The 15,060-nt window shown below is 43.3% G+C and overlaps 1 protein-coding gene across 1 annotated transcript in view; it reads right to left on the reverse strand.

The window, feature by feature from the left end:
- The window catches only part of LOC311328865 (cadherin EGF LAG seven-pass G-type receptor 2-like), a gene marked incomplete at its 5' end in the record, with an annotated part of 18,125 nt that extends 3,360 nt beyond the window's left edge, over positions 1-14,765 (reverse strand). The window contains 4 exons of the mRNA XM_084462767.1: positions 13,762-13,888; positions 14,050-14,132; positions 14,478-14,590; positions 14,717-14,765. Coding sequence (XP_084318893.1) covers positions 13,762-13,888; positions 14,050-14,132; positions 14,478-14,590; positions 14,717-14,765 — 372 coding nt within the window. The remainder of the gene's footprint in view (positions 1-13,761; positions 13,889-14,049; positions 14,133-14,477; positions 14,591-14,716) is intronic.
- Positions 14,766-15,060: the final 295 nt, after the last annotated feature.

Here is a 15,060-nt window from a genome sequence, read left to right on the forward strand (position 1 = left end):
TACAATAAATTAGGACAGATGCACATTTACTGAACAGCACAGACAAAAGTCGGACATTAAAAACAATTGCTCCATACACACACATATATACAGTATAGATATATATATAATGTTTCACATTTCGTTTTAATGCTTTTAATGTCTAATTTGTAATGCTTTTAATGCCCCCCCCCCCCCGCAATTTGGTTTGGAAATGCTCCCTATTTCTGAGGTCCCAAGGTTGGTGAGTATGGCAAGCTATAAGCTATTAATACAAGCATACCGCTCAAAAAGGGCTTAATACATACAACAAACTGATCAGGCTAATCATTTTTTAATGAAAATGACCACAAGACAACCTCCTGTGCATAGCTGAAATGGTAGTGGGATACGGTGATAAACTGGAGTGATCATTTGACAGCAATTATTAGCCTTTTCCAGGAATGGACAGAAATGGGATATTTTTAGAATAACAGGAATTTATTCACATACAATGTAAAGGAGTTGATGTGTAGCATGAAGATGAAACGATACACTGAGTTTGGGTGTTTTCAGTCAACGTTGGCGTTCACCGCTTCCAGCTATCGAATGGCCGACTGGTGTAAGATGGATAGACTAACGTTAGAGAGATAAATGTAGGCTATGGTTATGTTAATAAAGGTAACAATGATGTTGTAACATGCATGCAGCACTGCCCATCTGATCTGAACGATTGATTCATTGTTACCATGGATCGGTATTGGGATTGATCAAGGGCGAGTGTGAAATAACAGCCACGAACTCAGCGGGTTATCCGAGATGCGGTAGCCGCGGCCAAAGCTCCTGCTGGCGGGGAGTGAAGCTCTTCAACTCGCCGGTCACTGGCTCCCTGGAGGAATTTAGCCTGGCTGCAATAACGTTATCGCGAACGGAATGAATACCATCTACTAGCAAACAAAACATGTTCAATTATATTTAACCTGTTAAAACTAAGATGCCAGGATCAAAAAATAATTTCTCCAATTGATATATTTGACAAAAACAGGTTAATATGCAAGCCGGTTTTCATTGCTAAATCAAAGCGGGGAGAGCCGAGAGAGCCGGGAACGTGCGTCTACATTTCAGATAAATGTGAACTTTTTCGTGGACGCGCGTCGGCCAGAGAAGCTCAACTGCGCAAGTCAAAAGTCACCGGAAGGCCAGAAAAGCACAACTGCGCAAGTCAAAAGTCACCGGAAATAGTCAAATGACTACAAATTTGCCAAGATGGCGCGGTTCAATAGGGCTTCATTGTTGATAGCGGCCAGTGAATGGAGTGGCTGTATCCAGTTTAATTAATACATCCATGAGGGAGACTCACTGAGGGCTTGGACTTGATCATGTGATCAGGGAGACTCACCGAGGGCTTGGACTTGATCATGTGATCAGGGAGACTCACCGAGGGCTTGGACTTGATCATGTGATCAGAGAGACTCACCGAGGGCTTGGACTTGATCATGTGATCAGGGAGACTCACCGAGGGCTTGGACTTGATCATGTGATCAGGGAGACTCACCGAGGGCTTGGACTTGATCATGTGATCGGGGAGACTCACCGGGGGCTTGGACTTGATCATGTGATCGGGTAGACTCACCGAGGGCTTGGACTTGATCATGTGATCGGGGAGACTCACCGAGGGCTTGGACTTGATCATGTGATCGGGCGGCCGCCGGCTGCAGCAGTATCTCATGGCGTTCCTCGCCTCCTTGTTGAATACGACACGGAAGAAGAAGATGAAGGGGCCCTGGGGATGGAGGGATGAGGGAAGAGGAGGAGGAAGAGGAGGAGAGAAGAGGAGGAGAAGAAAGTCAATGGACCAACGTGAGGACGGTGCCCGAAACTTGCTGGAGCTGCTTTTGTCCATGATGCTCCTCATACCTGGAATACTCTACAACACACTTCAACCCCTAACTTTTTATTTATTACATTTTTTAAAATCATTATTAGGGGCCAGGCAGCGTAGCTGCCGGAACCCTATTGTATTTGCCTATATTATTATTATTATTAGGGGCCAGGCAGCGTAGCTGCCGGAACCCTATTGTATTTGCCTATATTATTATTAGGGCCCGAGCACTGGCGGTGCGAGGCCCTATTGAAACTCGAAGGATTATTATTATTGGGGGCCAAGCAGCGAAGCTGCGAAGGCACCCATTGTTCTTGTACCTTTTCTTATTATTATTATTCATCTTCCTCTGGCATTGGAGTCTATGGCAGCCCATAGAACCATATGGTAAAAAGTTGTGACAATTGGCACACTCATTCATGACAGTCCCCTGAGTCTTTTCACCAAGACCCATGTACACAGCTCGAACCCTCTAGCGCCACCAACATGTCAAAGTTGGAGGTGCGTTTGTGCACACAACTTTTGACCTGTAAGCCCGATTTTCAAAAACAAGGTACCGTTGGATTCCTTGGCTTAAGCCGAGTTCAACGCACCCCATCACATCATTTTCCGCCATATTGGATTTCCCGCCATTTTGGATTTTGTGAAAAACTCTCAAAATGTATCTCCTCCTAGGTTTTTTCTCCAATCTGCACGAAACTCGGTAGGCACAATCTGTAGACCGATGTCCACAAAAGTCTTACAGGGATTTCTGATTGTCCATTGCGTTCGCTCGCTGCAGCCAATCAAATTTGGCCTCTAAGCCGCCAAACAGGAAGTGTGGTCATATCTCAGCAAATTGTTAATGTATTAAAGCCACATTTGGCACACTCTTCGGGGACAGTCCCATGACCTCTGGCAGCAAGTGGCATTGCGACAGCTCAAACCCTCTAGCGCCACCACCATGTCAAAGTTGGAAGTGCGTTAATGCACATAACTTTTGACCTGTGTAACCGATTTTGAAAAATGAGGTACCGTTGGAATCCCTCGCTCATGCCGAGTTCATCGCATCCTATGATGTCATTTTCCACCATTTGGATTTCCCGCCATTTTGTATTTTGTGTAAAGCACTTAAAATGTATCTTCTCCTAAGGATTTTCACCAATCTACATGAAACTGGCTGTACACATTCTTTAGACCAATGTCCACAAAACTCCTAGAGGGATTTTCGATTGTCGAAGGTGTTTGCTCGCTACAGCCAATCGAATTTGGCATCCAAGCTTCCAAATGATGGTTATGTTGTATCATAACCATATTAGGCACACTCATCGTGGACGGTCCCGTGACCCCTGTCACCAAGTCTATGTCGACACCTCAAAGTCTCTAGCGCCACCAACCTGTCAAAGTTGGAAGTGCGTATATTCTGAACCGTACGCCTGATTTTCAAAACTGCGGTAGCGATTTGAATAGACTCCTATGACGTGTTTCGCTTGTTGTCTTTGATGCGCTGGTCGCATGTCCCGCTTGGCCCCCACATTGCTGCTTGCAGCTATATTTCTTCTCCTTCTCCTTCTCCTTTACTCCAAACAAATGCTTTTTAGGCGGCCTGAACATCGATGAAAACGGATGAAACTTTGCAGATACGTCAGTCCCGGTGAAAAATTTGATAATTCATGGGTGACGGAAATGGGCGTGGCAAAACGGCTCAAGAGCGCCCCCTGGAAAATCTAAAATGGCGAGCCCCACCTTTCAGTTTGATGTAGGCGAATGAAATTCGGAGGGCATATGTAGTTCATTGAGACGCACTAAAATGTCTCTTGGAGCTATACCCAACATGCAACAGTAAAGGCCGCCATTTTGCTTTTAATGTGCCATTTTGTCCTTGTTTTGACCATTTCCATGCCTCGTACTTCGACGAACTCCTCCTACAGATTTCATCCGATCAACTTCATATCGGGTCAGCTTCATCTTAAGACCTTTGTGATCAAAAGTTATCAAAAAAATTGAGTTTTCACCAAACACCCTTGCCGTGGTGCCCCGCCAAAGTTTGACATTTCGCCATAAAACACGAAGTCCTCATAACTCCTCCATACATTATCCAATTTGTCCGATATATCTCACGCTTCATGACGGTTCTGTCCTGAACACATCTATGTGTCAGTATTGCGTCATACTTATAGCGCCACCTATTGGTGAAACAGGAAGTCCTCATAACTCCTCCATACATTATCCAATTTGTCCGATATATCTCACGCTTCATGACGGTTCTGTCCTGAACACATCTATGTGTCAGTATTGCGTCATACTTATAGCGCCACCTATTGGTGAAACAGGAAGTCCTCATAACTCCTCCATACATTATCCAATTTGTCGGATATATCTCACGCTTCATGACGGTTCTGTCCTGAACACATCTATGTGTCAGTATTGCGTCATACTTATAGGGCCACCTATTGGTGAAACAGGAAGTCCTCATAACTCCTCCATACATTATCCAATTTGTCCGATATATCTCACGCTTCATGACGGTTCTGTCCTGAACACATCTATGTGTCAGTATTGCGTCATACTTATAGCGCCACCTATTGGTGAAACAGGAAGTCCTCATAACTCCTCCATACATTATCCAATTTGTCCGATATATCTCACGCTTCATGACGGTTCTGTCCTGAACACATCTATGTGTCAGTATTGCGTCATACTTATAGCGCCACCTATTGGTGAAACAGGAAGTCCTCATAACTCCTCCATACATTATCCAATTTGTCCGATATATCTCACGCTTCATGACGGTTCTGTCCTGAACACATCTATGTGTCAGTATTGCGTCATACTTATAGCGCCACCTATTGGTGAAACAGGAAGTCCTCATAACTCCTCCATACATTATCCAATTTGTCCGATATATCTCACGCTTCATGACGGTTCTGTCCTGAACACATCTATGTGTCAGTATTGCGTCATACTTATAACGCCACCTATTGGTGAAACAGGAAGTCCTCATAACTCCTCCATACATTATCCAATTTGTCCGATATATCTCACGCTTCATGACGGTTCTGTCCTGAACACATCTATGTGTCAGTATTGCGTCATACTTATAGCGCCACCTATTGGTGAAACAGGAAGTCCTCATAACTCCTCCATACATTATCCAATTTGTCCGATATATCTCACGCTTCATGACGGTTCTGTCCTGAACACATCTATGTGTCAGTATTGCGTCATACTTATAGCGCCACCTATTGGTGAAACAGGAAGTCCTCATAACTCCTCCATACATTATCCAATTTGTCCGATATATCTCACGCTTCATGACGGTTCTGTCCTGAACACATCTATGTGTCAGTATTGCGTCATACTTATAGCGCCACCTATTGGTGAAACAGGAAGTCCTCATAACTCCTCCATACATTATCCAATTTGTCCGATATATCTCACGCTTCATGACGGTTCTGTCCTGAACACATCTATGTGTCAGTATTGCGTCATACTTATAGCGCCACCTATTGGTGAAACAGGAAGTCCTCATAACTCCTCCATACATTATCCAATTTGTCCGATATATCTCACGCTTCATGACGGTTCTGTCCTGAACACATCTATGTGTCAGTATTGCGTCATACTTATAGCGCCACCTATTGGTGAAACAGGAAGTCCTCATAACTCCTCCATACATTATCCAATTTGTCCGATATATCTCACGCTTCATGACGGTTCTGTCCTGAACACATCTATGTGTCAGTATTGCGTCATACTTATAGCGCCACCTATTGGTGAAACAGGAAGTCCTCATAACTCCTCCATACATTATCCAATTTGTCCGATATATCTCACGCTTCATGACGGTTCTGTCCTGAACACATCTATGTGTCAGTATTGCGTCATACTTATAGCGCCACCTATTGGTGAAACAGGAAGTCCTCATAACTCCTGCATACATCATCCGATTTGCACCAAATTCCTGATGCTTCATGAAGGTGACATTCTGAACACATCTATGCGTCGGTATTGAGTCACACTTACAGCGCCACCTACTGGTGAAACAGGAAGTACTGATAACTCCTACATATGTTATCCCATTTACTCCTAATTGCTCAGGGTTGATGAAGGTCACATCCTGAACACATCTGTAGGTCAGTATTGAGTCATACTTATAGCGCCGCCTACAGGTCAAGCAGGAAGTCCTCATAACTTCTACATACGTTATCCCATTTACTCCAAATTGCTCAGGGTTGTTGAAGGTCGCATCCTGAACACATCTGTGCGTGAGCATTGGGTCATACTAATAGCGCCACCTACTGCTTACAGGAAGTCATCATAACTCCTACATACATTGTCTGATTTACACAACATTTCTCACGCTTCATCAAGGTACTGTCCTGAACACATCTATGCGTCGGTATTGAGTCACGCTTAGAGCGCCACCTACTGGTGACAGGAAGTTTCTCTCAGTACTGGACACCGAAATAGCACACCCTTTGACGGCGCCACACCCCGACCCGCATGGGGTGCGAGGGCCCGCTCACTGCTGCTCGCAGCACTAGTTATTGGGGGCCAAGCAGCGAAGCTGCGTAGGCCTCCATTAAGTTTCTACCTTTTCTTATTCTTTCTTTCTTTCTTTATTATTCCTCTGCCATTGTAGTCTATGGCAGCCCATAGAAGCTTATGGTAGAAAGTTATGAAAATTGGCACACTCATTCGGGACAGTGCCCTGACCCTCCTCACCAAGTCTCATGTCCACACCTCACCCTCTCTAGCGCCACCAACGTGTCAAAGTTGGAGGTGCATTTATGCATGCAGCTTTTCTTCAGCAAGTCCAATTTTCAAACTTCAGGTGTCCTTCAATTCCTTGGCTTAAGCCGGATTCAACGCACTCTATGACGTCATTGTGGCCATCTTGGCTTCTCCGCCATTTTGAATGATGTGCAAAACCCTTAAAATGTATCTCCTCCTAGGAACTTTCACCAATTTGCACGAAAATCGGTGGATGTCATCTATACACCAATGTCTACAAAGGATGTACAGGGATTTTTGATTAGCCATTGCGTTCGCTCGTGACAGCCAATCAAAATTGGCAGAAAAGCTGCAAAACAGGAACTGGGGTCATATCTCAGTAATGTTTTAATCTATCAAAACCACATTTGGCACACTCATTCGGGACATACCCATGACATCTGTCACCAAGCCTCATGTTGACATCTCGTGCACTCTAGCGCCACCAGCGTGTCAAAGTTGGAGTTGCGTTTATGCCAGTAACTTTTGAACTGTATGTCCAATCTTCAAAATTATGGTAGCAATGGATTCCCTGGCTCATGCTGAGTTCAAAACACCCCATGGTTTCATTATTACTTCATTTGTTTGATTGCAGAATGAAAGGAACACTTTTTGTCTTCTGCACAATTTCACCAGTTTCAGAGTGGTGAAAGGCGCATTTTGGAAAAGTCACATTTTCTAAACTGCCATCCCTCTTCTAATTCTCACAGCTCATACACATTTTATATATCAAAACGTTCACACGACTCTTGGGATTCATAAAATCAAAAAAGCTAAGCTCTTCGATGTATATTTTTCACTCTGTGACAGTTGGAATAATGACTCCCCCCCCCTCCATTGAAATCAATGGAGCCACGCTCTAGAAAATCTCTCTTCGCTCTAGAATCTCTAACTGTTTCTAACTCTTCACCTCTCCTACACTTCTGAAGACCGAAGGACATTTTATACATGGAAATGTTCGCGTGATTGTCTGGATTCTGAAGAAGTAAATAGTTGAGCTATGCTATGTATACGTTTCGCTGTGTGCCAATTTAAACAACGACACCCCCCCCTCTCACTCTACCGAGAGGAAGCAACCCTACCAGGTGACATTAATTAAGTGCTCAGGACTCAGACTCATGGGGTTAGGGAAGGCTCACATGCCTTGTGGACTAGGGTGATTCACCCTTGCAACATCCTGCATAGCACAGTGGTTAGCATGTCGGCCTTGCAAGCAGCAGGTACAGAGATCGAATCCCGTTCCACCATATGTCTGACTTTCGAAATTTGCTGAACCATCCTTGACCCTTGTCAAACATGTCGCCACGTCAGTCTAGCCTTGTACTTGCACCATTATGTTTCGTTTCTACCTTTTCTTATTATTATCCTTTTTTTTTTTTCTTTCTTTATTATACTCTTCTGCCATTGGAGTCTATGGCAGCACATAGAACTGTATGGTAGAAAGTTATGAAATTTGGCACACTGATTCGGGACAGTCCAATGACCCCTCTCACCAAGACCCATGTCCTCAGCTCCTACACTCTAGCGCCACCAACATGTCAAAGTTGACAATGCATTTATGCACACCACTTTTGACCCGTAAGTCTAATTTTCAAAATCAAGGTGCCATATGATTCCTTGGCTCAAGCCGAGTTAAACGAACCCTATTACGTCATGCATACTATATTGGATTGTCTGCCATTTTGGATTTAGTGAAAAACACTTAAAATGCTACTCCTCCTATAGATTTTCACCAATCTGCAAAAAAATTAATACACATAATCTGGAGACCAATATCTACAAAGGATTGATTTGAATTGTTGATATTCCAATGCGTTTGCTTGTGACAGCCAATTGAATTTGGCGACAAAGCCTCCAAACAGGAAGTTAGGACATATCGCATAAATGCTTTAATGTATCAAAAGCACATTTAGCAGACTGGTTAGGGACCCTCCCGTGACCTCTGTAACCAAGTCACATGTTGACAAGTTGAGCACTCTAGCGCCACCAACGTGTCAAAGTTGGAGTCACGTTTATGCTTGTAACTTTTGAACCGTTTGTTCGATTTTAATGATTCAGGGATCATTGGATTCCTTGCGTCAAGCCGAGTTCAAAACATACCATGGTTTCATTATTTTTCATTCTCTTGATTGCAGAATGCAAGTTACACTTTTGGTGTTCTGCAAAATTTCAGATTTTAGAGTGGGGAGAGACGCACTTAGGAAAAACGTCACACATTTTCTAAACTGCCATCCCTCTTCCAATTTGCACAGCTTATACACATATTATATATAAAAATGTTCACATGACTCTTGGGATTTGTAAAATCCAAAAAGCTAAGCTCTCCGATGTATAATTTTTTGCCGTGTGACAGTTTGAATGATGACTCCCCCCCTCCATTGAAACCAATGGAGCCACTCTCTAACTTGAAGCAGAAAATGACTGAATCAATGTTGTGTTTCTAACTCGTCACCTCTCCTACACTTTTGAAGACAGAAGGACATGTTATACCTCGAAATGTTTGTGTGATTGTCTGGATTCTATAGAAGTAAATAGTTACGCTCTGCTATGTATACTTTTCGCCATGTGCCAATTTAAATGACGACACCCCCCCTCTCACTCAATCGAGAGGAAGCAACGGCTGACATGCCTTGTGGACTAGGGCGATTCTCCTTTGCAAGATCAGGCGTAGCACAGTGGATAGCAAGTCGGCCTTGCAAGCAGCAGGTACTGAGTTTAAATCTCGTTCAACCCCATGTCCGATTTTCCTCCTATCTGCATGAAACGTGGTAGGCCTACACATAATCTGTAGACCAATCCTAGTCTACAAAGGTTCAATATGAGATTTGGATGCGTTCGCTTGTGACAGCCAATTGCATTTGGCGACAATGCCGCTAAACAGGAAGTTGGGTTGTATCATAAATGCTTTAATAGCATTTAATTTAGGGCCCTTCCACCCTCTGGCCCTTACATCTGACATTAATTAAGTGCTCAGGACTCAGACTCAGATTGGGATTCAGCTAATAGGTTAGCGAAGGCTAACATGCCTTGTGGACTAGGGTAATTCACCTTCGTAACATCCAGCGTAGCACAGTGGTTAGCATGTTGGCCTTGCAAGCAGCAGGTACAGAGATCGAATCCCGTTCAACCATATGTCTGACTTCAGAAAATCTCGGGCCCATCCTTGACCCTTGTCAAACATGTCACCACGTCAGTCTAGCTGATTCCTTGTCTGCTTGCAGTTAAACTGCTTGGCCCCCACATTCCTGCTTGCAGGTATATTTATTATTATTATTCTCCATCTTCCACTGAAGTCTAACTTCCCATGGACAAAAAATCACCAAAATTTGCACATAGCTCCAGTACTATATCCAAAGTCCTCAACCTGCATTGTAGGTCAATAAGCCTGAAGGTGGCGCTACAGCAACAGTCTAAAGTTTAAAACTTAAAAAAATCATAACAAATCAGCCATAGGTGCTATCACTGTAAAACCAACACGTGAATGTAGTCCCAAGTGAGACAAAACTTTCATACACTTTGACCTTGCAGGAATTTTGAAGTCCATCACTCTGATTTATTCATAAACTGTAAAACCTATCAAACATATCTCCTCCCACATTTTTTGTTCAATTGACACCAAAATTAATATACTGTATCTACAGACTGTCCTTACCAAAGGATCCTCACAGATTTTTGAAATATGAAAAATAGAGCCCACAGCACTTCAAAAAGTTTTACTGTTAACAGTTCTGTATAGTTCCTATTAATTCTCGCCAAATCAATGTCTGATCATCCTCATAAAGAGTGACAACATTGGCCACATATCCAAGATGTAGTATGATTTTTTTCAGAATTTTATCTCAAAAATTGAATTTTTAAAAATATGTTTAATTCTGTCCTCTGAAACCAACACTTCATACAGAGAAAACTACATTACCCACAATCCAACGCAAGCTCAACGAATCTGAGACATCGCTGTTGGCAACCCTACCCAACCCCCGCCGAGGATTACAATGACTAAATTGATTGATTGGCAACTGACTGAGTACACAGCTGCTGAAGTTAATGTTCAATTATGGAAAAAAAAAGCTAACAAAACCTGTGACCCACATTTTTCAATCAATTAATACTATAGTTGCTACACTGGATCTTCAAACTGTCATTCTCAAACTCATTGACCAGATTATTGAATTATCAAAATTGAGCTTACAATGCATTAAAATGTTTTACTTATTATTATTATTCTCCATCTTCCACTGAAGTCTAACTTCCTGTGGACAAAAAATCACAAAAATGTGCACATAGCTCCAGTACTAAACCCAAAGTCCTCAACCTGCATTGTAGGTCAATAAAGCTGAAGGTGGCGCTACAGCAAAAGTCTAAAGTTTAAAACTTTAAAAAATCATAACAAATCAGCCATAGGTGCCATCACAGTAAAACCACCACGTGAATGTAGGCCCAAGTGAGACAAAACTTTCATACACTCTGACCTTGCAGGAATTTTGATTATTATTATTATTCTCCATCTTCCACTGAAGTCTAACTTCCCGTGGACCAAAAATCACCAAGATTTGCACATAGCTCCAGTAGTATACCCAAAGTCCTCAACCTGCATTGTAGGTCAATAAACCTGAAGGTGGCGCTACAGCAACAGTCTAAAGTTTAAAACTTAAAAAAATCATAACAAATCAGCCATAGGTGCTATCACTGTAAAACCACCACGTGAATGTAGGCCCAAGTGAGACAAAACTTTCATACGCTTTGACCTTGCAGGAATTTTGAAGTCCATCACTCTGATTTCTTCATAAACTGTAAAACCTATCAAACCTATCTCCTCCCACATTTTTAGTTCAATTGACACCAAAATTGATCTACTGTATCTTCAGACTGTCCTCACCAAACGATCCTCACAGATTTTTGAAATATGAAAAATTGAGCCCACAGCACATCAAAAAGTTTTACTGTTAACAGTTCTGTATAGTTCCTATTTATTCTCGCCAAATCAATGGCTGATCATCCTCATAAAAAGTGACAACATTAGCCACATATCCAAGATGTAGTATGATTTTTTTTTAGAATTTTATCTCAAAAATTGAATTTTTTAAAATATGTTTAATTCTGTCCTCTGAAACCAACACTTCATACAGAGAAAACTACGTTAACCATAATCCAACACAAGCTCCACGAATCGGAGACATCGCTGTTGGCAACCCTACCCAACCCCCGCCGAGGATTACAATGACTAAATCGATTGATTGGCAACTGACTGAGTACACAGCTGCTGAAGTTAATGTTCAATTATGAAGAAAAGCAAACAAAACCTGTAAAAATTAATAAACATATCTCATCCAACATTTTTCAATCAATTAACACCAAACTTGCTACACTGGATCTTCAGACTGTAATTCACAAACTCATTGACCATTGTTGAATTATCAAAATCGAGCTTACAACGCATCAAAATGTTTTACAAATGTTTTACGATACGAATGTACAAAATGAACATTGGAATGTCAACTTTCTTGTTGTCCTATTCTCTCGCTTATTGCTCCTAAACTTGTCGGAAATTGCCTGGCCCCGCCTCGTCGCTGCGAAGCCGCTTTAATTATTATTATTATTATTATTATTATTATTCTCCATCTTCCACTGAAGTCTAACTTCCCGTGGACAAAAAATCACCAAAATTTGCACAAAGCTCCAGTCCTATACCCAAAGTCCTCAACCTGCATTGTAGGTCAATAAACCTGAAGGTGGCGCTACAGCAACAGTCTAAAATTTAAAACTTTTAAAAAATCATAACAAATCAGCCATAGGTGCTATCACTGTAAAACCACGACGTGAATGTAGTCCCAAGTGAGACAAAACTTTCATACGCTTTGACCTTGCAGGAATTTTGAAGTCCATCACTCAGATTTCTTCATAAACTGTAAAACCTATCAAACCTATCTCCTCCCACATTTTTAGTTCAATTGACACCAAAATTGATCTACTGTATCTTCAGACTGTCCTTACCAAACGATCCTCACAGATTTTTGAAATATGAAAAATTGAGCCCACAGCACATCAAAAAGTTTTAATGTTAACAGTTCTGTATATAGTTCCTATTAATTCTCGCCAAATCAATGTCTGATCATCCTCATAAAAAGTGACAACATTGGCCACATATCCAAGATGTAGTATGATTTCTTTCGGAATTTTATCTCAAAAATTGAATTTTTTAAAATATGTTTAATTCTGTCCTCTGAAACCAACACTTCATACAGAGAAAACTACGTTACCCACAATCCAACGCAAGCTCCACGAATCTGAGACATCGCTGTTGGCAACCCTACCCCACCCCCGCCGAGGATTACAATGACTAAATCGATTGATTGGCAACTGACTGAGTACACAGCTGCTGAAGTTAATGTTCAATTATGAAGAAAAGCAAACAAAACCTGTAAAAATTAATAAACATATCTCATCCAACATTTTTCAATCAATTAACACCAAACTTGCTACACTGGATCTTCAGACTGTAATTCACAAACTCATTGACCATTGTTGAATTATCAAAATCGAGCTTACAACGCATCAAAATGTTTTACAAATGTTTTACGATATGAATGTACAAAATGAACATTGGAATGTCAACTTTCTTGTTGTCCTATTCTCTCGCTTATTGCTCCTAAACTTGTCGGAAATTGCCTGGCCCCGCCTCATCGCTGCGAAGCAGCTTTAATTATTATTATTATTATTACCTGTTACCTGTCTGGGAGGGAGGGGTTATCTGTCTGGGAGGGAGGGGTTACCTGGTTGGGAGGGAGGGGTTACCTGTCTGGGAGGGAGGGGTTACCTGTCTGGGAGGGAGGGGTCACCTGTCTGGGAGGGAGGGGTCACCTGTCTGGGAGGGAGGGGTCACCTGTCTGGGAGGGAGGGGTCACCTGTCTGGGAGGGAGGGGTTACCTGTCTGGGAGGGAGGGGTCACCTGTCTGGGAGGGAGGGGTCACCTGTCTGGGAGGGAGGGGTCACCTGTCTGGGAGGGAGGGGTCACCTGTCTGGGAGGGAGGGGTCACCTGTCTGGGAGGGAGGGGTCACCTGTCTGGGAGGGAGGGGTCACCTGTCTGGGAGGGAGGGGTCACCTGTCTGGGAGGGAGGGGTCACCTGTCTGGGAGGGAGGGGTCACCTGTCTGGGAGGGAGGGGTTACCTGGACACAGTTGAAGCCAGCGAACAGGTAGTGGAAGAGGATGATGTCACTGTTGACAGAGAGGATGGCCAGCAGACAGGTGACCGTGACCAGCAGGAGGACGCCGCACGCCGTCCTGAGACCGGAGCTGGAGACATCACACACACACACACACACACACACACACACACACACACACACACACGCACACACGCACACACACGCGTCATGTCTCAGTAGAAGGCCTCAGTTGTCTCAGTAACAGTGTTAAATATGTGATTTTGTTCAGGCAGAGATGGGGGCACTCACACAGGAGGGTCCTTCTTCTCAAAGCTGTGGTGTCGGTGTGAGCAGGACGCTCTGGATGCAAGGATGTAGAGGAAGACGTTCATCTGGAGATTAAAACACACAAACTGGATCAAACGCTGGATCAAACTGGTTCAAACTGGTCCACCAAGACGTAACGTATGTTCCCATGGAAACAGTTGCCCCGAAATCTTCTATCGAATTGAATTAAATCAGATTGAAAAAAAGTATGCATGTAAACGCAGCTAATCAATAAAACTGTTAAAAAGTAAAAGGTCTTGTGACCGACGCAAAACACAAGTTTCCTTAATACAGAATATGTTTATTACAGAATGTGTTTAATACAGAATGTGTTTATTACTGAATGTGTTTATTACAGAATGTGTTTATACATGCATGTAGAATGTGACACGCGTGTCCTGAACACTCACAGACACGACCAGGGCGATGGGTCCAGCGAAGCTCCAGATTAGCGTGTCGTAGACGGACAGCCAGCAGAAGTCTGGGTTCCCGTACCCCTCCGGGTCCAACCCCACCGCCAGGCCTGCAGAACCAGAACCACCTGCTCACTACCGCGGCTGGGTGTGTGTGTGTGTGTGTGTGTGTGTGTGTGTGCGTGTGTGTCTGTGTGTGTGCGTGTGTGTGTGTGTGTGTGTGTGTTGGTCCAGACCTGTGATGAAGGCCGGGACCCCCCAGCCCAGCAGGTAGTAGAAGCGCATGGGCCCGTAGTTGATGTGTGTGTGTGTGCGTGTGCGTGTGTGTGTGTGTGTGTGTGTGTGTGTGTCTGTGTGTGTGTGTGTGTGTGTGTTGGTCCAGACCTGTGATGAAGGCCGGGACCCCCCAGCCCAGCAGGTAGTAGAAGCGCATGGGCCCGTAGTTGATGTGTGTGTGTGTGTGTGTGTGTGTGTGTGTGTGTGTGTGTGTGTGTGTCTGTGTGTGTGCGTGTGTGTGTGTGTGTGTGTGTGTGCGTGTGTGTGTGTGTGTGTGTGAGTGTGTGTCTCCAGACCTGTGATG

This window comes from Borostomias antarcticus (genome assembly GCF_949987555.1).
Source record: "Borostomias antarcticus genome assembly, contig: scaffold_287, whole genome shotgun sequence".
NCBI lineage: Eukaryota > Metazoa > Chordata > Actinopteri > Stomiiformes > Stomiidae > Borostomias > Borostomias antarcticus.